Source organism: Colius striatus, chromosome 1, assembly GCF_028858725.1.
Source record: "Colius striatus isolate bColStr4 chromosome 1, bColStr4.1.hap1, whole genome shotgun sequence".
Taxonomy (NCBI): Eukaryota; Metazoa; Chordata; class Aves; order Coliiformes; family Coliidae; genus Colius; species Colius striatus.
In genome coordinates, this window is record NC_084759.1 from 3,064,036 (window position 1) to 3,090,295 (window position 26,260).

A 26,260-nucleotide genomic window follows, 5' to 3' on the forward strand; every position below is an offset into this window, starting at 1 on the left:
GAAACGATTCTATGACTCTGTAACTCAGACACGCTTAAGACAACTCTCACGAAGAGTTGCTCATCAATTGAGGAGAAATGGTGGGATCTCCAATCAGTGAGGCTATTCTGGGGGAAATACCCATTAGGAAGAGGCCAATGTTATATCTCCAGCCCAGATTGTTTTGAGGTGCCACTGCTGAATGACAACTGTCTAAATCGGTGCACAAAGTGCTGCCACCCTTCAATCAAGGAACCAAAACCCTCCTGAACAGACTCAAAACAATGCAGTCTCCCCAGTCACCAAAATATTATTAAACACAGGATACAGTCACTAAGCCACAATGAAACTTGTACATCTCATCTGAAAACAGCTTTCTTTGGAAACAGCAGCTAAAATATCACCTACCAGAAGCACAGATCAGCTGATTCATGTTGTAAAACTCCACAAGGGCTACAACCAAGAAAGGGACAACTACTCCTCCTCCATCCCCACAGCTGTGCTACCTCCCCTCTGCTATCCCTAGTACCAACGCTGACTCTTAGGGGACCCAATGGTAGGCCTGCAATTAGCTTGGCTCAGCCACACCATCAATCATACTCTGACTTTATGACCTACACAGAACAGTGAAGAGTCACTCCCTCGTCACAAGGAATCTCACTAGAAAGCAGTTTTCCCTGCTCTGAGGTTAAGGAGTATTACAGGGCTATTTCTCTGACACAAAGCCAAAGCTCACAGCAAGTGACCAGCACTGCTCGCTCACAAAATGAGGTTACTCTGCTTTCACTGTCATCTTCTACCATGTAACCTGAAGAACACTGGGAAACTGTAAATCAAAACCCTTGCTAAGGGCACGTGGCAGTCACTGTTCAGTACTTGCTCATTAAGTATAAAAGCTGTAACGAGAAGCTTCATGTGCTGCGGAAGCGTATGATTGTCAAAGCAAAAGCCCAGAGACATCAGGGCTGATGAAGCATCTGTTCTGACTGAAATGATTACATTTTGACAATTAAAACCCAAATGATTGTGCTTTCTCCTGACAAGTACTGTCACAACCCTGAACTACAGATCTATTTGATTCAGGCTCCACTGAAACGTCAGTCTCTGCCTTCATAGAAGGGACATTTCACACCAATCGAAAACCTGCTGCTTGCAGGAGCAGCTGCCTTCTGCATGCTAAAGAGTGGTCAGCACCTTCCCAGCCTGCAACAGACACACTGAAACATCTCTCAAGTATTTCCAAAGCAGTTGCAATGACATCTGACACTTACTATTACCATGCTCCAAATGTTCATTTTCAACACTGAAAACAGGAAGGTGCAAGACACAGCAGAGGAGTCTGTTTGGGTGGGATCACAGACACCTGAATTCTAACAACCAGAAAAGACAGTGTGTTCAGAACATGCCATTGAAGATTCCAGATGGACCAGCCCAGAGAAATCTCATCTGCATAAAAATGCAAGCTATGTTTGACAGTAGTCAAGTAAAAGCATTTTGCCAGGAGACAGTGCAATCTGAATTAACTCAACTACACGTTTCCCAAAGCCATTTAAGCTGGACAGGTCCTCATAGCTGTGAAATGTTTAGGACAAGTCATTTCTTTACCTCAGTCATACATGACCACATTCATTTCCTGTGCAGAGAAGAAAAGTCAGATTCCAGGAGCTCTACCACCATTTTCTTCCCCGTCAAAGAACCAGACTAACACGTATGGTGGTGAGCTAATTCAGGTGGCTCACTACCAGAAGAGGGAAGTGAAAAAGGTCAACTGCCACATTTCTTTCCCGTCCCAAAATAAATTCACCTGTCATATCTTGGAGACATTTTTAATGATGTTCTTTATAAATACAGCAGTCAAATAAAGCACATCTTATAAATGAGTACAAACAAAATACATCCATGTTTTGTATTGTATGGATAACACTGCATGGAAACATTAATATTTATGCATGCGTTTATTATGAGTGTGTAACCTGGAATGTTCTCCACTTAAAGCTTCCTCCTAAACAGAAAATGGTCACATGTAGAATATGTGAAATCCTGTTTTGTCAAAGCAACATAGGAGTAGTTTCTAAAGAAGGACAAACTGGTCAATGTTGCCTCTTGGAGTATGTCACTAGCATACCAAACAACGCTGCAGGCACCTAGGCAAAATGCTCTCACTGGTTCCATATCTTTTGAGTTTTTTCTGGCTTTTGTGGCCTTTCCAAACACTCTTGGTTTGTTTTTTTTTTTTAATTAATTATACCCCTTTGAAATGGGGACACTATTAGCATACCTTTCTAATTACTTATACTCAAATTCCTTTGTTCGTCAAGGTTCCTTTGAACCACCAGCCAGAATAAGCTTCCAGTTCACTCTGGAGACTGTTAAATGAAGTAGAATTTATTACAGCTTGCTTGGTCTCAGCAGGGGTGTGCAGGAAGGTTTCCTTACCACCTTTCCATCTTTTCAGTGCCTGCTGAAGGATGATTTTCCAAACTACTCCCTCAAAATTGCTTTCTTTCCCTCTGCTTTCCACTTACTACACAAGCAGGAAGTGGCTTCAAGTAGGATATGTCAGTCCACTAGTGAGAGCTGAGTTTTCTCAGCTTGCCCCAACAGTTTTTGGGTATATGAAGGAATTTAACACAAGTCAGTAACCACAGCACTGGGTACTCCACAAAGCATACAAAAGTTATATACATTGCGTCAAAACATCAAAAATACTTTACAACTGGTTAATAGGTGAGATACAACCTAAGCCCTTCAGTAGGTTATTTCTTGACATGCTGTCAAGTCACAGAATCCCTGAATGGTGGGGGTGGGAAGGGACTCCCAGAGCTGCTCCAGCCCAATCCCCCTGCTAAAGCAGGTTCCCCTCAGTCAGGAGGCACAGGAACGTGTCCAGGTGGGTTTGGAAACCTCCTGAGAAGGAGCCTCCACACCCTCCCTGGGCAGCCTGGGCCAGGGCTCCCTCACCTCCGTACCAAAGGAGTTTCTTCTCCTGTGCCAGGGGCACTTGCTGTGTTCCAGCCTGTGCCCGTTACCCCTTGTCCTGACACTGGCCACCACACAACAAAGACTGGCTCCATCCTCTCAATTTTTGCCCTTTGGGTACTTATAAGCATTGATAAAGGTCCTATAAGTACTGACAAGTCCTAAAAACATCATCATTTAAAGACTACACAAATGTCCAGTCAAACCCCTGTCTCTGTAAAGCTTTTAGATAGCATTTAAGGGGGCAAATTGCAACTGGGTTTGCCAAGTGCAATTATTTGTATCATTGCTATTATCATCATGCTGTACTTGTAAGTAAGAGGAAATCGTGGCTGTACAGACATTATCAAGACTACTTTTTTAATGGACTAAAAGATACATATCCAGAGGAGAAATGATAACCTATTAATTTTTAATATCTATATCCTTTTATTTTCTGAAGCAGTTTAAATTCTTTAAACTGAAATCCATTTGCATGTCAAGTGTCCACAATGGCACAGCCACCATTAAAATACCAATCCAGAATCATGTAAAACAATGGGATGCTCCATTTTTCCTGACGCATAACTACATTTTCATCTTGGCTGGGCCCTTCTGAGCATGCAGATAGAAATCATTGAGAGATTTTCATTTATTATTAACACGTGCTACCAGAACTCTGTGTAGTGAGTCCCTGTATGACTAGCAGCCAAATCACAGTAATTAAATCGCACCCAGACAACTGATGTACAAATTAATTGCCACTGTGAAAATCCCTCTGCTGAATTTAGTTGGTTGCAGGCTACTAAATCTCCTTAATTAGGGTCTTAATGCTCAAAAAACCCCTATTTTACTACCAAGTGTGAAGGTGCACACTCTCACATGCAGAAGACTTTGTGTTTTATCAGAGATTTGTTTGTTTTACACAAGCCTAAGCAGACTGAAAGTTACGGTGGAACCTTTTGCAACAAACACCTAGGCATGCACATCAATTCTGGCCACGACAGCCCAGGGCTCACTATAATTCATAGCAGGGATTGCTGACACAACAGCTCATCACAACCATATTTCCAGCATTGCCGAAAAACACAACACGCGTATTGTACCTTGATCAAATATTTTTCCCATCTGTCTGCTGTGACAGACTTCCCAATCTTTCTCATCAGTTTCAAGTGAAGCTCCACCAATTCTTTTGGAACTGCATGTTGAGAGAGAAAGAGAAAAAAAAACAAACACAAAAGAAGTTATGAGGTCTGGTGCAAATACACTTCAATGTTAAACACTGATAACACGGAAACACTCTGACAAATCAACACACTTTAATAAGGTACAGTAACTTAAAGTCTGAAGAGCAGCCCCACAGCTCAAGAGATGGAGTAAAGGGAATTTAATTGCATGGGTCTTTTTGTTTAGATTTACCTGTGCCCTCCCTTAAACTCAAACAAACAGAGTTCAGTGATATGTAAAAAATCTGGCAGCATTAAAACAACACCAGGACAGGAACTGTGCCAAACACCTACAAAAATGCTACCATGAGCATTACACCTGCAGCTGCCTTCAGAAATCCCAAAGTCATCCTGGGATTCACTGAAGGGTGCCTGGTATGGGAGAAATGTTCCAGAAGCTTTGTCCTCAACAGATGTAGCTTTGCTATATACTTACTTTCTTTTGTAGCAGAGATAGAGTCAAACTCAAGGTCTGGGCCTTGAGGGATGGATGCCAGAATCTGCTGACTACAGTTGTACTATGCCATCAAACAACCAAAGTTTTCCAAGCAGATTGTAGCTCTCTTAGTGTACATTCCTCAGCATCTCATCTGAGCTGACGGCTGTGATTTATAAATCAATCTGGCACCACCAAGTGGCAAATTTGCAGAACATCAATTCTATAAGCTAGTGACTAGTACAACACACACAACTAACTATTCATGCAACTCCACGTGCCCAGGGATGGAAGCTTTCCCATTGGAGGAAAAACTTAAGTGAATGCTTACACATTTAAAACCCAAGAACACTTCTGATCATAATTTATGCCTAAGGTTTCTCTGTTGGTCCATGACTTGCTAAGGACAGGTTGAACAGCTGGGACACCAAACATGTCTGTCCTGAACTAGACATTACTGAAATGCTGTTTCTTTTTACAACATTTTAACAGTTCTGTGAATATTTTCAATACTCAACTTCTCTTAACTGACATTTGTTTTCCAACCAAGTGCCTCTATTTCCAGGTGAACATAGCGAGCTGGTAAAATATCAGTTTGAAGAAGATACTTGTGTCATTTCAGAAGTGAATCACCTCTGCTGGTTCAGTCACAAATCTAACACAGAAACTCCTTCAATAAATGCATAAAGTAGCAGCCTGGTATTCAAATAAAAGACATTCTTTCCATGTAGATATTTCATAACCAACTCTACACCAGCCCTGACTCTTTAATTGCATTTATACTATTTCATTACCATTATGTATTTTAAAAGGAACAAGACCAAAGTTCTTAACCCTGAGAGGTGCTGAGCACTTGGCACTGACAAAATTAAGCACCAAGTATTTTGCACACATGAGCAATTCTATCAAAGTCAACTTGTACAATTAAACCTCAGCTTGTGTTTGTGCCACATGGATCCCAGCCAGAGTATTCAAAATCTTGCTGGATCAAAGCTTTTTGTCCTGGATCTTTTTGTTTGTTTGTTTTCAATCACATCTCTTTTTAATGGGTACATGCTGATTGGAATCTTGGTTTAGAGAAGCACAGGTGATCTGTTTCAAATAATCAAATCTCCAGTCACCACAAAAATCTTTTCTGGTGTTAGAAGAGATGGAGAAGGGTAAAAACTCTAAAACTGGAAAGTCATTTTAGGCTCCTTTCATCAGCACTGACTGTGGCTTGTGTGAGTAACTACAGAAAGCTCACTGCTGAGGTTCCAGCACTTCAGCTCTTGCATTTCTAAGATCTTGATGATCTACTGATGTGGTTATTTTCACAAATAATCTCCACAAAACATTTCCAATTAATTCTCCATTTATTTATTACCCTTTAGAGACGTTTCTCATGCATCGTAACAGAATTAATGACCGGATCTCTAGGCTGGCATTTTGCCAGTTTCCCAGCAAGTGCTTAGAGGAATTGCACATTATCCTCCTTATAAAGAACAAAGTGAGAGTTCTGGAGAAAAAAACCTGATGTCCAGGCAAGAACTAGGAAGCATGTGAATCACAGAATCCTAAGGGTTGGAAGAGACCTCAAAAGATCATCCAGTCCATCCCTCCTGCCAGAGCAGGACCACCAAGAGTATGTCACACAGCAACTCATTCAAGTGGGTTTTGATCAGTCAAGGTGCCTGAACTACAGCAGGACTGAGAAACAAACTCTGTATTGAAAGCCAAATAAGTGTAAATAATAGATGGATCACATGCAGAAGCATATATCTGACTTGCCCAGAAATACCAGCTCAGGGAGGGGTGGTAAGAAGGCTCAAGAGCAGAGGAAAATCTCTCCTTTCCCAGAACCCTCGGCCTGGCACAGAATACAAGTGCACCAGTACATGCAACTGACATTTTGGTAGTCTCAGAAATGAACTGAACATGAGTAGCTGTAAAGGAACTGACTTTTGTTCAGAATAGAGAGAATTATTGACAAGAGTTCATCAAAGTGGGACACCAGTGAGGATTGTTTTTACAACACTTTTAATCCTACTTGTAACACACAGAAAATAATGAACAAGAGATTTAATTACTTTTAGCCTGTGGTGATGGTTGGTTTCTTAAAATAACAACAGGAGACTATCATTTCCTTTGTAAAATACCATCTCTGTTCAAGTGGCACCTGCATCACTCATTTCAGGAACTTGCATAATAACCTAATAATGTTTTGTGTTTTTTAAAGCTTCACGTAAAGAAAGGAACAATATGTAGCATCTTTCTTGCATAATAGCCACTTTGCATAAAGTTTTGACCAAAGAAACCTATGATGAATATGTACACCTAATTCTGAAAGAGATGTCTAAAACTTTTCATGAGCATTTGATCTCTTTGGAAAGTAATACAGTGTCTCAAACCTTGACAGAACACATTGAAGCTGCAGAGGAAACATCAGGACTCTATACACAGGGCTAATAAAAACTCTAACAGTGCTATTTGAAAAGAAAAACTGTTTCAAAGAAATCAAGTACAAAGCCATGGTGCCATCTGCTAGGTACTCAGTAACAGAGACTTCCATCTGAAGAAGCCATGAATCAGAAAGAATGAGTCACCGTGGATATGATTATAGGGTGTCTGGTGGAGCTCAGCCAACTGAGTTCTGCACTTTCCTGGAGGGCAGGCTCTTGTCTGGGCCTCACACTTTGAGCACTTCTAACCTGCTCCAGCATTTCAGGGAATGGCCCATGCAGTCACACATTTCTAATAAATTTGGGAAAGACAGAGAATGGAAATGGAAGAGGGGAAAAAAAAAGTATGAACACATGGAAACCCCATCATCTGGTTAAAAAAGCCGTAACTTCCAAACACCTGCACAAGCACAGATTAATGACCTGGTTGTGGGTACCCATTAGCACCCTCCCATATACCCATAACCCCATTTCACCTCCACTCTTTTTGCCTGCCAAAACAAATATGCTAAAAGCTGAACATCTACACAAAGCTGAAACTAAGAAGGAAAACTGAAAATGTAGATGACTGTAGAAGCTCTGGGTTTGGAGGGAAGACAGAAGCAATGTGTTATTCATAAATGACAAATAAAAACCCTCTTGTATCAGAGTAGATCTGGAGGGCTGGACATGGAAGGGAAGGTCAGAACCATGCAGAGCCCCTGCTACCAATGTGGACTTCGAAGTCTTAAGTACACAAACTCCTCTCCTCCTCCATGGATTAGGGGAAAGCACACTGACCCCTTGTGCTGAAGGGACTAAGGGAAAAAGGAACAAGAACAAGCCTTTTGGGATGCAAACGCTGCTGGCAGCTTTCATGCTTCACGAACACAGACAGGTCTTCCCAGTTCCACTAGTAAAACCTTTTTCCATGCTAACTTGTTTTTGGCAAGTGGGGAAAAAAAAGTGACTCATAAGATATGCAGGGCAAATAACAGTTTGCTCTTTTTCATCCTTCTCCCTTCACGAAAAGTACCTCTGCGTGCTGTGAGTTCACTGTCAAACAAACCCACGCTAGGCAGGGGACAGCAGAGATGGAAGGGATCATTAATCATTTCCCACCTCCCTTTCTTTTCTACTAAAGGAAGACAGCCCATAGTAACCAGGGCAAAACAGATGTGTAGTAGCTACTAGTACCCTGTGGAAGGAGTCAAATGGCAAGCAAGCAGTCAGGGCTCTCCTGTCAGTGCTGGAGGGACTCCAACCAGAAGCACATGTGAAGGCAAGATGATCTACTCAGTGATGATGAAGAGCTGCAAACTACATAGTAAATACACTGCTTAGCCCACCACACACTAACCATGCATCTAATTTCCTTTACAGACAGGCCCTTATGCATAAATTTACTTACATTCAGTCAAGAATATCTTTTATGAAGGGCATAAGAGTACTTGGTAGACAAGTGACCACATTTCTAACATCCTTAATATTCTCCATTTTTGTGTGGAAGTTTGAAGTCACAGAATCACAGAATGGTGGGGGTTGGAAGGGATCATCTCTAAATATCATCCAGTCCAACCCACTGCTACAGCAGGTTCCTCTCGATCAGGGGGCACAGGGACATGTCCAGGTGGGTTTGGAAACCTCTGGAGAAGAAGCCTCCACAATCCTCCCTGGGCAGCCTGGGCCAGGGCTCCCTCATCCTTACAGGAAAACAGTTTTCCCTTGTGTTTCAGTGGAACTTTTTCTGTTCCAGCTTTTGTCCATTACCCCTTGTCCTGTCACTGGAGACTACTGAAAAAAGTGTCACCTCATCCTCTTGACAAACACTTTTTAAATACTTGAAAGTATGAATGAGGTCCCCCTCAGTCTCCTCTTCTCTAGGCCCCACAGCCTTTCCTCAAGCTCCACGAGCAGTTTGAGGCAGCAAACACTTTGTCTTCTACTTTCAATCAAAGATAAATTCCTCATCTGTTTCATTAAAAAGCTAGCAAAACACTCTGGAAAAGAAAGGGAACAGCATCTCCTTCAGCAGCAGTATTGGTTTTTGATAACATAAATATGTTTATCTAGCAACTACCCAACTTGTCTCTTACCTTAGCACTAAGTATAAGGAAAATAGAAAACCCCTATAGTTGGGATGCGTTAAGATGTTGATAGATCATAAATTATAGCCTTGGTATGAAATTGGCATGATAAATAATGGGAGGACAAAACCTCTAGTATGAAACAGACAAGAAGTTACAGCAAAGCTCTGACAAATAACTGTGACTACAAGGAGCCCCATATCCATGCAGCGAGCTTGGCATAAAAACATAAATGGAAGCATTTGACCTCTATAGTACTTCTCAACATGAAAAAGCAGGAGTTTCTCTTCCAAAGGACAATTTAATGACTTTCTGAGTCACTTGATGAGTATCACCATCCCACCAAGTTGTATGTCCATAAAGAAACAGACAGGAAAGGCGGAAAAAAATGTAAGCACTCAGCCTCGGGAGAGAATGAAAAGAGCAATCAAACATGCTGCAATGAAAGCCAAGATCAAAACAGAAAGAACAAGTCACCAAGTAGCAGTTTTATATCCTGTTCCTAGAAAGATTTTTGGCAGGCATTAAAAGCAAACAAACCACGTTCACATTTAAATGCCATTGTTATCCTGGGAAAGCACTTGGAAATCTGGATGCTCAGCAGCTACATCATTTCCATACAGACATCTAAGTCCCTCTGTATCTCTCCTCTGTACAAACACCAAAGACTCTTGACCATTCTGAGCACACCTCACTAACACTGTTCAGCAAAGTTCAGATTGTTATCCTGCTGATAGGCCTCCTCCTGCCCATTCCCAGAAGGGGATCCCAGCACACCACCTCTCACAGCCACCTAAGCACGAAATCACTGAGCACCTTTCACTGCCACCTGAGCCATGTGATTTGTACTGGGACTGAAAAGCCTTTTCCATCCTCAGCTCTTTTAGGAAGTTATGTCACAAACCTGACAGACCTTGCTCTCAGAGCTGCACACTGACTTCGTGGCGTAAGTAAGCTGCAATAAGGATGAGACCTTCAATTCAGCCTGAATTTTAGCTACAGCATTATGTTCAAACACTTAGAATTCATCACCTCTTTGTCAAAACTGTCATTAAGTTGTTATTAAACTGTTATTGTTGGCAAAACTGTTATTAACTCTTCCTTCCCTTATGTTGTTGTTGTCCTCCTTCCACTGCCCACAAAGCCACCTGATTATGCTTGTGCAGCCCAATGCCCACACGATCACCAGTCACCTTCTCAATACACCTGAATCCAAGGCTCATAAGACGTAAATCACATGCATTCTGTGTAACTCCTGAAGCTGAAGTTCAAGATCATACCAACGTAAACAAGAGTCCTACACAGAAATTAATCTCTTTGTCATCAGCCCTCTGGCAGTTAAAAGATGGTCTGATTTTTCACTGAAATGACAACTCCTCTTTTTCATTCTTTGGCTATTAAGTATCTATGAATTTTGGGGACTTTTAAAGTGAATACACTAAGCAACAGTAGAAAGGTTAACAAAAGCAAGACTGACATTAGAACAAAGCATAAAAACTGGGAAGAAAACCATGTTGTACTGAGCAATGAAAACCAAACGGAGCTATAAAAAGAGAAAAGGAAAAATACTTTGAAAACAATGCAGGAAAAAATAGCACATGATCTATTTTAGAAACTGGAAATAGCCCAGGAAAGGAAAGCCAGCATATAAAATCCCAGTTTACTGCCTCAGAAAATGTACTGAATAAAAATTGGGCCCACGTCCACTGACTCTGGACACATGAACAGCAAGTGAGAAAAATCAAGCTGAGGCAGCAAGGTACAAACAAGCAGTCTGCAATGAAAAACAGGTACTGAAAGACCTGAAATTGTAACAGATTGCTGTTGCTCACAGTTTCATCACTTGCAGTGACCACATCATGCATTTCAACTATCTAAACCCAAGAGCACTTGACTGCTGATCCTTAATTCCTACATAGGCAAGCACCTGACTCTCCAAAACTGCTGGGACCACAGCCTATAAAAGCAAAGATCATTCACAGCACAAGGATCTTTCATTCTGTCTAGTAAAAATCAGGTAACAAGATAATCTACAATGACTCTGGGATGGATTCTCTTGCCTGTTGAGGCATCTCAGTCTCCAACACAACTGGGAGTTTTAGACTATGAACAGAAAATCCTCCTCATTTCCTTCCTGAGCACTGAGTGGCTGAGGGATGTTCAGCCTAGAAAAGAGGAGGCTGAGGGGAGACTTTCTCGCTCTCTGCAGCTCCCTGACAGGACATTGTGGAGCAGGGGCAGGCAGGGGCTGGTCTGTCCTCTGTGCCCAAGTTACAGGCAACAAGACAAGAGGAAACAGCCTCAAGTTGCACCTTGTGAGGTTTAGGTTTGAGATGAGAAACAATTTCATCACAAAAAGAGTTGTCAAGCCCTGGCACAGGCTGCCCAGGGTGGTGGTAGAGTTCCCATCCCTGAAGAGATTCCAGAGCCATAGAGCTGTGGAGCTGAAGGACATGGTTTAGTGGTGGCCATGGCAGCGCTGGGGGAACAGCTCAACTTGATCTTGCAAGTCTTCTCCAACCTAAATGATTCTGTGCTTCTAATTCTTACACAAAAAGTAAGCACAAGAAATGGGAAAAGTAATCACAAAGATTACACTTCAGTAGCGGACTTTGAATGCTTCACAGCTCCCCAGTGCAAGTATGCACCCCCACAGCTTCCCCAGAGCTCAGGATAAATCCACCTCAGCAAGATTGCAGTAGCCTGTTGGTTTTCTTCACTGGAAGAAAACCCAGGCAGGGAGGAGCTGCAGTGGATGCCATCAGCATGCCCAGCTCAGGCACTGGGAGCCAGCCTTTGGAGCTTGTTGCAGAATGCACTTACCCACACCGCAGAGATGTAAGAAGATGTAAGGTTGCCCTGTTTTGCCTGTGTTAGGCACCAAGGTGTCTTACAGAAAGCACAGAGTTAGGAGCCCTAGTGAAAAAACAAAAGCAGGTTGATCAGATGGAATTCTTCAACTCTGCAACAGGAAATGCTAGAGGCATGTATTTGGAAATGCAATCCCTCTCCATAAAGATCAGCAGCAAAAAAAGACTTTTACACCCAGATCTCAGTCTGGTCTGAGGAATCTGCTGGCCATGACAGTAATGGAAGTTCACACTTCCTGGAAAGGTTGTCAGCAGAAGGTGAGATGGCAATATCTAGCTTTTGATCTAATACCAAGTAGCTACACAGCCATTCAAGAAGTGGAAAAATTTAATTCAGTGCTTTCATTCACCCTCAGAAGGTTCAAAATGAAGACTGCCACTTCTAGGATGGTGGCCCAGACACAAGGCAAACAGTTAGAAAAGGAAAGCAGGATTCATGGCCCCCCAAAAAAAGGGAAGAAAAAGAAACATGAGTCAAAGTTCTGTGAAAAAGGAGCCTGAGCTCAAGAACTGTTTAGGTATTTTGTCATTAAAGTCTTGGAAAGGGCAGCAGCACAGGAGTAGGATTCATATAAGCAAATGTAGATATTTACACCTGAGTCAGTTCCATAAAACTAATTTATAGCAAATGGAGAGAAAGACACTTTCAGGAAGAATCAGTTCATCCTAAAGTAAACATCTGAGTTCTGCTAAATACATTCAATTCTGTTGAAGAGCATCTGGCAAGTTTTCCCAGTGAAAACCAACATGTGCAAGGTCTTGAGGATACAGGAGTGTTACTGGGGGCACATATTCTTAAACTGTTACCTAAGCTCTGATGCTTCCCATTAAACACAGAATTACCATTGCAGATCAGACCTCGCTTTGTAAGGTTCATCCATACACAGATATTTCTGGTAGATAAAATAAACTCTCTAAATATAGCACTATCTTCAAGCAAAAGAGCATATATCCTGTTCTATTAAACCAAAGCATTCTCAGTGAAATAAGGGAAAATCAAGATTAAACAGATGAACACATTGTTGCATACATTAGTAATTAAGAAGGCTTCAGCTTCATTTCACTTGATTCACATTAAAAGAAGCTTGTTCCATTTGTTCATGTGTTCTGTTAAAAGCTAAGTTGAATGCAAATCTTTCTTTAGTTCATTAGATGAAAGTAAGTATTTTAATTCCATACCTTTAATTACTAGAAACACTACGCTGGTGTCAATTTTGCTAAATTTCTAAGTACTGTGAGTTTTCTTCAGCGTTAACAGAAGACAACATTGATTATACTGTAACATTCCTTCCTCCCACGTACCTCACTTCAGTGGAAAGGTAATATTAAAAAACTTGGAGCAGGTTGAATAATCACTCTCCTAAACCAAGTTTCATTACCAAGGTTAGAGGTCATCGTTACCTAGTCTTCAGTAGGGGAAAGAAGCTCAAAGCAGAAAGATTTATCCTGAGGGAGCTGGCTGATGTGATTGCTAAGCCTCTCTCTATCACTTTTGAACAATCATGGAGGACAGGTGAGGTGCCTGAGGACTGGTGAAAGGCCAATGTCACGCCAGCCTGCAAAAAGGGCAGGAAGGACGACCCAGGAAACTACAGGCTGGTCAGCCTCACCTCCATCCCTGGAAAAGTGATGCAACAACTCATCCAGAATGTTATCACTGAACATATGAAGGATAAGATGGTTATCAGGGGGACTCAACATGGCTTCACCAAGGGGAAAACCTGTTTGACCAACCTGATGCCTTCTAGGAGGGCATAACCACCAGGCTAGATGAAGGGAGAGCAGCGGATGTCATCTACCTTGACTTCAGCAAGGCTTTGGACACTGTCTCCCACAACATCCTCATCAGAAAGCTCAGGCAGTGTGGCTGGGATGAGTGGACAGTGAGGGGGATGGAGAGCTGGCTGAATGACAGAGCCCAGAGGGTGGTGATCAATGGCACAGAGTTGACTTGGAGGCCTGTGGCCAGTGGAGTTCCACAGGGATCGATTCTGGGGCCAGTCTTCTTCAACATCTTCATCAACTACCTGGGTGAGGGCACAGAGAGACCCTCAGCAAATTCCCTGATTGCACCAAACTGGGAGCACTGGCTGATTCCCTAGAGCCTGAGCTGCCATCGAGTGAGATGTGGGCAGGCTGAGAGTTGGGCAGAGAGGAACCTGCTGAGGTTCAACAAGGGCAGAGTCCTGCATCTGGGAAGGAACAACCCCACGAAAACGTACAGGCTGGGGGTGACCTGCTGGAGAGCAGCTCTGGGAAAGCGACCTGTGAGTGCTGGTGGGCAGCAAAAAAACATGAGCCAGTCATGTGTCCTCGTGGCCAAGAAGGCCAGTGGTATCCTGGGATGCATCAAGAAGTGTGTGGCCAGCAGGTCAAGGGAGGTTCTTCTCCCTCTCTGCTCTGCCCTGGTGAGGCCTCATCTGGAGTACTGTGTCCAGCTCTGGGCTCCTCAGCTCAAGAGGGACAGAGAACTGCTGGAGAGAGTCCAGCACAGGGTCACCAAGATGATCAGAGGAATGGAGCATCTTCCTTATGAGGAAAGGCTGCGGGACCTGGGGCTGTTTAGTCTGGAGAAGAGGAGACTGAGGGGGAATTTGAAAGTATTTGAAACATGTTTGTCAAGGGGATGGCGCAACACTTTTTTCTGTAGTGATCAGTGACAGGACAAGGTGTAATGGACAAAAGCTGGATCACAAAAAGTTCCATTTCAACACAAGGAAAAATTTCTTTACTATGAGGGTGAGGGAGCCCTGACAGAGTCTGCCCAAGGAGGGTGTGGAGGGTCCTTCTCTGGAGGTTTACAAACCTGCCTGGACGCATTCCTGTGTGACCTGATCTAGGTGGACCTGCTTGAGCAGGCAGGTTGGACTAGATGATCTTTAGAGGTCCCATCCAATCCCTACCATTCTATGATTCAGTATGTTTTATTCTCTAGTCACTGGTGATCTAAACTGCATTTCCAACAAGTCTCATTTAGACCCTGAATTCACCATTCCACCTTTCATTTACACAACAATTTAATGAACAGGTGATGGTTTCTTGGAAGTTTCTTTGTACCTATTAAGTATCACAGACTCTTCTTCCTGAAAACCTTGTATTGCAAACCATGGTTTCCAAAGAAAAGACATATTTTTAGTTTACTGGACTTGGGACCAGTTCTGTTCAATATATTCATTAATGATCTTCTGAGGGAACAGAGGCACTGTCAGCAAGTTTGCTGAAGATACTGAACTGGGAACAGTGGCTGACACACCAGAAGGCTGTGCTGCCTTTCAACCAGAGCTGGACAGGCTGGAGAGTTGGGCAGAGAGAAATCTAATTAAATCCAACAAGGGCAAGTGTAGAGTGTTGCATCTGGGAAAGAACAACCTCATGTAGCAGTACAGGCTGGGGAATGAACTCTTAGAGAGTAGCACAGGGGAAAGGGAGCTGGGAGTGCTGGTGGGCAGCAGGATGAGCATAAGCCAGTAACGTGCCCTCATGGCCAAGAAGGCCAATGGCAGCCTGGGGTGGGTTAGAAGGGCTGTGGTGAGTAGGTGCAGAGAGGTTCTGTTCTCCCTCTACTCTGCTCTTGTGAGACCACATCTGGAATATTGAGTCCGGTTCTGGTCCCCTCAGTTCCAGAAGGACAGGGAGCTGCTGGAAACAGTTCAGTGCAGGGCCACGATGATGATGGAGTGGAGCATTTCCCTTGTGATGAAAGGCTGAGGGAGCTGGGGCTCTTCAGCTTGGAGGAGACTGAGGGGTGACCTCATTCATGGTTACAAATACATAAAGGCTGGTGTCAGGAGGATGGAGCCAGGCTGTTCTCAGTGATAGTCAATGATAGGACAAGGGGCAATGGGTACAAGCTGGAACAGAAGAGGTTCCAAAGAAACACAAGGGAGAATTTGTTCCCTGTTGAGGTGAGGGAACACTGGCAGGGGCTGCCCAGATGGGCTGTGGAGTCTCCTTCTCTGGAGACATTCCAAACCCAGCTGGACAAGTTCCTGTGTAACTTACTCTAGGTGGTGCTGCTCTGGCAGGAGGGTTGCACTGGATGTGCTTTCCAGGTCCCTTCCAGCCCTTGAGATTCTGTGATTCTAAAGGAAGTACAAGAATATAACAGAGATCTACATTTTGTATTTTGGAAAACACTCAGCAGTGACCAATTGGTGGAGAGCAGTTGAGTACTACTCAGCAAGCACTTGGTGTCTCACAGACAGTGACATTGCACGAGCTTGAGTTTTCTGTAAGAACCAGCACAAGGAAACTTTGAAGGTGAAGCCAAAGCAAATCATTCTGCAATGCAGAATCTGCTTCCGCATCAGCGGCAAATAGGCAACTGCATGTTTGTTCTGCTTTAAAGTAACACCAGTCCATTCAATTATCAGCAGTGCAAGGGAAAATTTAAAATATCTTTAAAACTACTAGATATCCAGAATGAGATGCAGCACATTTCAGAGACCTGGGCTAGAGTAGTAAGAGAGCAGCATTTCTAGCAGCTGGCAGACTTCTGTGAAAGGCAGCCATCACACAGTGGGATGAAAGTCATTCTGCAGATAATTTAATGGTCAATACTCAAAGATTTTACAAGTTTAATCCAATTAGCAAAGAATTTGAGGCTTTTAAAAAATGGTTTCACATCTAGTAGCAGCCTTTTCTCCATTATTTCTTAATATATCTAGGAAATAAGTGAAATTTAAGCAGCAAAACTGTCCTTGGACAAAGAGCTAGTGATACATAAAAACATGGTGTGGTTTATGACCAGCTCTCCTAAGTTCAGATCTAAAATTAAGACTTATTCTGACTTAAAGAAAAAGTAAACTGCTTATGTCCTCTTGCAATTGATAACTGCATACACATACACACTCATACACACTGAGGAGTCACAGAAGTTTAATACCTTGAAACATCCAAGTCTTAAGTATGTTCTTAATATCAATACAAAGTGTGTTCTTATATAAAGTTCTGTGAGCAAACTCATGTTTTGACCTGCTAACACTATTAAAATATCTTCTTCTGTTAAGGTAATTTGTTTAATTAGAAGAAACAGTTATAACTTTGGGGCTGTTGCAGCACTACAGGGGTTGTCAAGGTCAAGACTGTTGGCTTTGCATGGACATTATCTACTGTCTGTCTGGGTAGATCCAAAGTCTCTGACCAGTTTGCCAGACTGAAGCACTGGCAGTGCTGTTACCTTTTCTTAACTCAAGCAAGGTTGCCACCAGCCACCTTCTACACAACTTTTAATCTGAAACAGAAAGAAAGATGAGTCTGAAAGAAAGAAGAGCCTGAAGGGATGATGAGTTTCTTGCTACCATTTGCATATTGCTATCACTTCAAACTCACGTTTGAGATACAAGCCCTCCAACTTAAACAATCGTGGGTAGATGCTATCAGGAAAGAGCCTGGCAACTTGTGTTGCAGGCAGAAAGTGCCACATTATAACATGCACCTTCACCTCTCCAGTGAACCAGCTTCCTGAAAACACAACTGTATCTGAAAAACAAGAAACCTGTCCTTCCCTTCCTGTGTGGCACAAAAGGGAGAACAAACCTGGGCAACAGAAAATGTTTGCACATAGTAAAAAGGAAAATGATAAGTGCCAGTGTGCACAATCCAGCACTCAATTTGACAGTGAACTAGGTTTGCGTGGCAAGGTTTTGGTAGCTAGAAGTTTCCCTCGTGTCCAGTAGAGCCAATCCCAGCCAGCTCTAAGACAGACACATGAATGGCCAAGGCTGAGGCCATCAGCCACAGTCACAACATCTCTAGGAGAACACACTTGAGAAGGGGGAAAAAAACCCTGCTGTGCAACAGCAGCCAGAGAGAAAAGTGGAAGTGTCTGAGAGCAACAATTCTGCAGACACCAAGGTCAGTGCAGAAGGAGAGGAGAAGGTGCTTCAGGCCTAGAGCAGAAGTTCCCCTGCAGCCTGTGGTGCAGCCCATGGTGAGGCCCTGCCCCTGCAACCATGGAGGCCACAGGGGAGCAGAGACCCACCTGCAGCCCAAGGAGGACCCCACATCAGAGTGGGGGATGCCCAAAGGAGGCTGTGTCACTGTGGGAAGCTCACGCTGGAGCAGCTCCTGGCAGGACCTGTGAACCTGTGGAAGGGATCCACATCATGCTGGAGTAGTTTGTAAAGAACTGTAGAACCCATATTGTAGAAGTGCATGGAGGACTGTGGGGGTGGGACCTGACGCTGATGCAGGGGATGAGTATGAGGAGTCCTGCCCCTGAGGAGAAAGGAGCAGCAGAGACAGCGTGTCATGAACTGACCATAACCCTGTTCCTTGCAGCACTGCTGGGGAGGAGATAAGAGAAATTGGAAGTAAAGTTAAGCCTGAACAGAAGGGAGGGGTGAGGGGAAGATGTTTTATGATTGGTTTTATTTCTCATTATCCTACTCTGATCTGACTGGTAATAAAGTTAATTTCTTTCCCTTACTCAGGTCTATTCTGTCCGTGACTGTAATTTTGAGTGATCACCCTGTCCTTATCTCAACCCATGAGCCTTTCATTATCTTCTCTCTCCCCTACCCAATTTAGGAGGGAGAGTGACAGAACAGCTTTGGTGGGCACCTGGCATGCAGCAGGGTCAACCCACCACAGCCACTGACCACCACTTGCTGTTTCAGAACACAGGTAACAAAACCCTACACCAATCATGTGAAATTGCCTGCCCTTATTATGTTTCAAATACTCTTTTTAGTTAGTGTGGCTTAACTTAGAAGCAAAAACCTTCACATTCTTAATTTTAAGTATTTCCACTGCAACTCAACATTCATTAGTGTCTGAATCTTCTTGAGCTCTGGCCTCAGTGAAAACTTGCAGCAATCAATTGTAATTATGGAACATGTGAAAGGCATTTAAATCTGAATTACTTTTAAACTTCATTCAATACATCATTTTTTCCTGGTTTTATAATATAAAAAGAATGCAAATCTCCTTAGTCCACTGATCTGTCTACACTAAAATCAAGATGAAGACAAACAAGTAATGGACAAAATGAGAGGTAAGACACACATACCCAAAATACCCCCCAAGTTCTGGGTAGGATTCCCATCCTGTTCTTCATGCTGTTAGTTTTTAAACTCCAACTCCATCTCAACAGGGGTGCCTTCCTCTGATCTATCATGATACTACCTAGAATGTTTTGTTCACCTATGAGATAATTTTCACTATTCTGGGATGAATTCATCATAGGTATTTTCCCTTCTAACACATACTTATAACTGTGTTGCAGTTTTGTTGCCCATTCACAACACTGCTTTATCCACAGCAGTGTTTCCCCTTAGGCCAGATGAGGCATTTTTCTCCTTGATCTTTTTTTAAAATGACTGATCTCCTTCCAGTTTTCTTGGCAAATAAAATTAATTGATTATGCCATTAAAAAAAAAAAAACAAAACTTTAGCAATTCTACTTTATTTATACCACAGTGACCAAAAAAAGAACCTAATCACTTTTTCTGACCCACTTCCTGTTGGTTAATCAGGTTAAGGTTTATGATGATGCTTTCCCTCACAACCAATGACCACTTTGGATGCTCATTCAGGTTCAGTGGTTGACTTAGCTGGAAGGGTTGAGTGATACATCCCTTGATGTCCCTCTCACTCTCTACCAGAGAGGGTTATCAGGGATGAACAGGAAACAAATCTGATCCTCAGCTAGTCTTAATTTAAAATCCACAGCATGAACACAGACCACTGGCAACATTGGCTTGTGTTAACATGTTGGGCTGTAGATCACAATGGCTAAAAACATGCTCCACAGTTCACCTGATTCATCCTGCCACAAAGAAATGTGTCACAGAAATGGCTGGGCATGAGACTTAACAGTTTTGGTCATATCAGGTAAGGTTGTTGTGGAACTACTTTAATTAGTGACCTCCTTGAAAGACCTTGCATCTACAGGCAAGTATCTGTCAAGCATAATCCAACTGTCTGTGCTTCAAAAGCAGGCAAAATGTTCTTTGTTGGAGAATAACACAACTATCAGAAGTCTTTCTCTGGAGACATTTCAAACCCAGCTGGACAAGTTCCCGTGTGACCTACTCTAGGTGGCCCTGCTCTGGCAGGGGGGTTGGGACTGGATGATCTTTCGAGGTCCCTTCCAACCCTTAATATTCTGTGTAACTATGAAATGACAATTTCATAAAGTTTACCAAAACCAGATGTAAAAGCTCCATGATTTTGATTCCCTAAATCTTTGTTAAGACTCTACAAAATGTGCTAGATACTGTTTTCCCCTTCTGCACTCTAACATGAGGTTGTATATTTTTACTAGCTGTATTTCTAAACTTCAGAAAGACAAATGAGTGTGCAATCCTGGCAACTCAGGATGCTTTCACATTGTTACCATGTTTCAGTAGATCATTTCCTAACACACTGGGTTTATCATAGTTCATCTTTATTGCCAGAAAGGCAGCATAACTTGAATAACGATCTCACAACTTAGCCTAATAATGACACCTTATGTAAAGAAGTTTAAGCTCTCAGCAATGTACTTAATCATTGTACTTCAGCTGATGATTTCAGACACCTACTTTTCCTAGATTGTTTTCTTTTTATGCAAGACACTTCTTTGTCCATATGCTCTCCAAATGACTTTTTAGCTCCTTTCTTTTACTATCAGTAGTGAGTGCATTCTCCTGGACTTCACCAGGGCTAGATTTCCAGCTTGCAAACAATTCCTACTTGCCATAAAACTTAAGACATTTAGCCCTTATACTTTCACCATTTTATTCAAGTTTCTCAGACAAATTCAGAGACCTCTACCAGTTTTGCAAGTGTGCTCCATCTAGGACATAGCCAATGATTTTATTCCTTAACTTATGAGTAGCACTTCTGGCCTCCCTTATAAAAAAGTGAAGTCTTCCAAAAGATCCCTTGTTATCATACCAATTTCTTACCTGCTGCTAACCTTTTTTAGCTTTCATACAGATTGCTAACATCTTGTTTTGGAGGTCAGCTGATACTACCTGCAGCTGAATTTGTCTGATCTTAAATATATATCTCAAGGGATAGTTTTGCCACTCATTGGGAGTATCTTTTGCAAATCAGGGCCACTTTAGACCAGTTTTAAGTTAGTTCCCTTTCAACTGCTACCTTTAGGCAGGTGGGTTTGGGTGAGTTTTTCTGTTGTTGCATCCTGCCATGCCACTCTCCACCTTGGATGCTTTCTTGCAATGTGTTGTTGATCACTATAAGAACATCACAACAGGCTCTGGGATCAAAATAAAATTTCCACACTTCTATCATCCACTAATTAATATGGCTTTTGTGAGCCATCTCAGTTTGTTCTCAGGAGGAAACCGTTATAATCCTGGTAGTCATTAATACTAAAAGGCAATGAATATGCCTTGGCACTTGTGCTACTAGATAGCTGGAGATGAGTTGGAAAACAGCCAGAGGGAAACAGAGGAGAGTAGGAAATCAACTGATTACTCACACACAAACTTAAGCCACCAACTTCATTCGGTATACTACAGGTTCAGGACTCTTGCAACCAGAACTGACAGGGATTGAAAAATGATACAGCCTAAGACAACCAAGAAAGCCACAAGAACTTCATGCTGATCAACATTATTTTCTTGGAAAAGGGAGTTTGTAAGGCTGGGACTGGTGAGGTACAACTTGCTTATTATTGGTGCTTCAAATATCAATCGAGTATTCGAGTTCAAGGGTAAGAAATACTTTTCTCCAAGGTACTGTAAGATCTAAATGATCATAATGGAAAGAAATCAAATACTAGAGGACAGCTGCTGAAACACAGGTATCTTTAGAAATAGGCCTTCCCTCACTCTGAGAAACTGTTTGTTTTCCCCAGACCGTTACAGACATCAAGTGGGTCACAATCTCTACTGTAGTTCTGAGAAATTCTCCACTGATTGAACTTAAAGAGCTTTGTTTGGCTCTTGGGGAAGAGAACTGACTGTGTCAGGCTGACAACAAACTGCATATGTGAGAGGCTGACAAATGCTGGAGGCTACTAAGAAATACTTGTTAATGCTTAAGTGTCAAGCACTGTATGACAATTGATGTAAAGGAGAGTTCATTGAAAGGTGGGAGAGGAGAAAGGGTAATGAAATGGGATGGAAAGATCATCTCAGTGTTACAAACAGTCACAGCCCTTGCTATTCCACAGCTGTAAAAAACTATGCTCTTGCTGCAAGCCTGGAGGAAACAAAAAATAAATACACCTTTGTATGAGTTTTATTATTTTTCATGGGGAGGGTGCTCCACACTGCTGCAGCCAGGCAGATAGCCTGGCAGCTTCTCCACCACAGGACAGGTGATGTCTGCAAGTGCACTGTGCAGCCCCTCTGCAGGCTGGCTGCAGCATGAGATACTCCTGAATACATCTGCATTTCCTCCCAGGGAAGCACAGCAGCAGTTGTCCTGTGAGGACAGAAGAGGATACTTGCCCCAACTATGGTAAATATAGAGTCCCTTATGACCTCGATCATCTGCTCCTTCTTGCCAGGTCAGCCCTTTAGTAGGTCTTGTCCTCTCCTTCACACCAGTTACTCTTTTGATCTTCATATCAACAATACTATGAGTCTTCCAGAAGTTCCCATGAGCTTCTCAGTTTAGTACAGGCTATAAACAACTGAATGTAAATGTCAGCTTTGTGAAGGGCTCAGAAGGCAGGGTGTACCAGGCAGGGGCACTGACTGTAACACATTTATCTGCTAACTGTTCCTACACTAGGCAATACTAGCTTGAAGTAATTGCAAACATGAGAAAAAATGTGTAGAAAATTCAGGAAACCCCAGAGCTCCAAACATGGATGCAGAGAGAGTATTCTGAGAAACTCCTACAGCCTCTGCAGACTGCCAAAGTTGTCCGGGACCAAAGACAAGGTACAGCACTGATGGACCACTGGGCAACACAAAACTTCCAGCTTGTATATGGTGATGGTGTCACACACAACTCACTTCAATGTTTATAAAGTTCTCTGATACAAATATACCACAGCACAGCTTCTTTCAGTCATCTTGCACTGGCCACCAGAATCTCCACAGGCATTCCTGATTCTGACATGCTTGCCCTGAAATAAGTCTTAAGATTGACTTTGAAGTAACATTCCCTCCAGTTCTGTACTATCTGAACTGGGCTGGAATCCAACAAAGCCACCTACCAAAAGCATAGTGGTCTTCCTTGATGTAGGCACATGGGCCAGTAAAAGCTGCACAATTCCTAGGAGGGCTGAGGAGGCCTCAAATGTCCTGCCACGGCTCATCTGTGCCTGCATCCCAAGTTGCTTTTTCCTTTCCACATGGCATTTTGTCATCTTTCAGATAGGCAGTGTTAGTGGAAAGAGACCCACTGCATGTCTCCCCAGAAATACACTGTTTTCCTGTCTTCTACATAGGATCAGAAGATGACGTGGAGTCTAGTTAAAGCTGGCATTGCCAGCCTAAACACACAAGCATGCTTGGATGAGCTGACACATCAGCACAATGCATGAAGACAGGAAGTCTCACCCTGGAAAAACTAACAAAATAGGAATAAAGATATGCATCCATACTCTGTTATAAGATAATTAATTCCAAGATAAACTTAATTCACGACTTAAATGAATAACTGTAAAGCACATGTGGCTAAGGCATGTTGAGCTTAAAGACATATACATCTAAACTGACTGAAGTACAGACAAGAGGAATTTATCCTGCATTCAAGACTTATTTGCCATGAAGTTAGTTCAAGAATTATCACCTCTGATACGTACTCTCTCAGAGTTCAACTCTGTTATGCTGTTTGAGAGTTTCAACTCCAAGCCACTGGAGTCTGCCTTCAAAAATCACTTCATGGCTAGTGACTAATATTAGAGGTGTAGAACCTCCACCACACACAAACACAAAAATTACAGAATAATTTCTGTTGGAAAAGACATTTAAGATCAAAGTCCAACTTCACCTCACACTGCCAAGTCCATCACTAACCCGTGTTCCTCAGCACCTCAGCTCCACAGCTTTGCCATATCTCCAGGGATGGGGACACCCCCACCTCCCTGGGTAGCCTGGCACAGGGGCTGACAATCCTCACAGGGAAAAAAGTTCTGCCTCAGCTCCAATCTAAATCTACCCTGGGGCAACTTGAGGCCACTTCCTCTTGTCCTGTCACTCATTCAGGAGAAGGGACCAACCCCCATCTCACTACAACCTCCTGTCAGGGAGTTGCCAAGTGCAAGAAGGCCTGCCTTCAGTCTCTTCTTCTCCAGACTAAACATCTTCAGCTCCCTCACATCAGCACCTTTGTGCTCCAGCCCCTTCCCCAGCTCCGCTGCCTGGCTCTGGCCACGCTGCAGCCCCTCAGTGTCCCTGTGGCAGTGAGTGAGGGGCCCAACACTGAACACAGTCCTCAAGCTGCAGCCTCCCCAGGGCCCAGCACAGGGGATGGGCACTGCCCTGGGCCTGCTGCCACCCCACTGCTGAGCCCAGACAGGATGTCCTTAGCATTCTTACTCACCTGGGCACGCTGATGGCTCCTGTTCAGCCGCTGCCACCAACCTCCCCAGATTCCTTCCCTCCAGCAGCTTCCCAGCCCCTCTGCCCCAGCCTGGAGCTGCCTGGGCTTGGAGTGGCCCGAGGGCAGGACCCAGCCCTTGATCATGTTCAACCTCATCCCGTTGCCTTTGGCTCATCATTCCAGCTTGGCCAGGGCCCCCTGCAGAGTCTTCTTGCCCTCAAGTAGATCTACACTCCCATGCAGCTTCATGTCATCTGCAAACTCACTGAGGACGTCCTTGATGCCTGCACCCAGATCATTGATAAAGATGTTAAACAGAACAGGCCCCAGCACCGAGCCCTGAGGAACACACTGGTATCTGGCCAACAATTGAATTTAACTGCATTCACTACAACTCTCTGAGCCTGGCCATCCAGACAGTTTTCCACCCATCTCAGAGTAGGTCCATCCAAGCCATGTGCAGCCAGTTTCTCCAGGAGGATGCTGTGGAAGATTGTGTAGAAGACTTTACTGAAGTCCAGGTAGACCACTGTCACAGGCAGAGAAGTAATACCACAGTCTAAAGTTTACTGGATACACCCTGATCTTCCAATAGTTTGTTGTCATGTTGAAAATACTGCACTTTACTAAGGGGTTGGTGGATTAAAAGCTTTAACATAAATGCCTTGGTTCAGTTCCTGGGTGCCGTAGGAAAGCAATGATCTGCTTATATTCAATACATACACAGTACAGCTGATTCAGAACAGCGGTTTAATCTCTTACTCATAAAGGAAAGGGTGTGAAATGACTTGAACACTCAGACCTGCAGAGCAAACAAAAAGTGTTACCTCTGACTAGTTGATGGGGATTTATGGCAGAAGCAAGCTTGTAATATGGATATATCCACACACTAATATGTCAAATGAAGAAGATTCAGCAATGTATATAGCGTGTGAATAAACTCCACTCATCCATCAGTAGCCACTGCCAACATTAGATGTCAAAACTTGTTCATTTACATAAGATGACACCACACAAATTAATCTTTCTGCATTTAAACCAGATAATAAATCTCAAGTATGGTAAAAATTATTAAATTTTAAGAGAAATAACATTTGACAGTACTACCACATGACATTTATCACCTGGCTTTTACCACTAACCAATCTACTCAGGCTGCAGTAACATGGAATATCCCATCATGACTTTGCCTGTCATATAAAACCCTGTAACTTCTGATCAATAATACACAGATATGCCCAATATCAAACATGAAAAATCAATCAACAGAATACTCTGCTTCACTATCCTCTTTATTAGGAACATACCTAATCTTGACCTTGAAAGTCTGTCAAACTCCTTGTCATTAGATACAGTTGGCCTTTCCTGGCTATGTTAAACAGCTACAAAGCTTCAGGTATTTCCTATGTAGATATTCAATTGCACTTTAAGTCAACGTTAATTGTTAAATTTCTTCAGAGTACTGGAAGAATCCTTCAGCTCAATTCTGTAAAGCTTCCTGGAGGGACTGGAATGACAATAAAAAACACCCTGACATAACCCACTGAAACAAATTACATCAGCATCCAAATTCATTTGGAAAGAGGAAAGACATTAGATGTCTAGAAGACTTAATAAAATACAGTGGCTTGTAAAACAAATTACTGATTAGAAGCATGGTAGCTCCTAAGACTATGTATTTTTCAGTTCTACAACGTAGTATCTGGTATTCTCTACCAAAAATATCTAAAAGGCTTGCAGAGATTTTCCACAAGCTACCTGCCGTTAATCTCAGTTCTCATTACAAAGACAGAAAAGGGGAAGAGAAGAAAAGACTTACAAAAATGGA

At 42.9% G+C, this 26,260-nt stretch overlaps 1 protein-coding gene across 2 annotated transcripts in view; it reads right to left on the reverse strand.

Moving 5' to 3' along the window:
- Positions 1–26,260, reverse strand: part of RSF1 (remodeling and spacing factor 1) — a 68,274-nt gene that overhangs the window by 36,637 nt on the left and 5,377 nt on the right. Inside the window, exons 2-3 of one of the 2 annotated variants that reach the window (XM_061990426.1) lie at positions 11,930–12,022; positions 4,044–4,135 (exon numbers count right to left, since the gene is read on the reverse strand). In XM_061990426.1, coding sequence (XP_061846410.1) covers positions 4,044–4,100 — 57 coding nt within the window. In that variant the 5' untranslated portion in view covers positions 4,101–4,135; positions 11,930–12,022. The remainder of the gene's footprint in view (positions 1–4,043; positions 4,136–11,929; positions 12,023–26,260) is intronic. The other variant, XM_061990419.1, reaches the window with a different exon arrangement.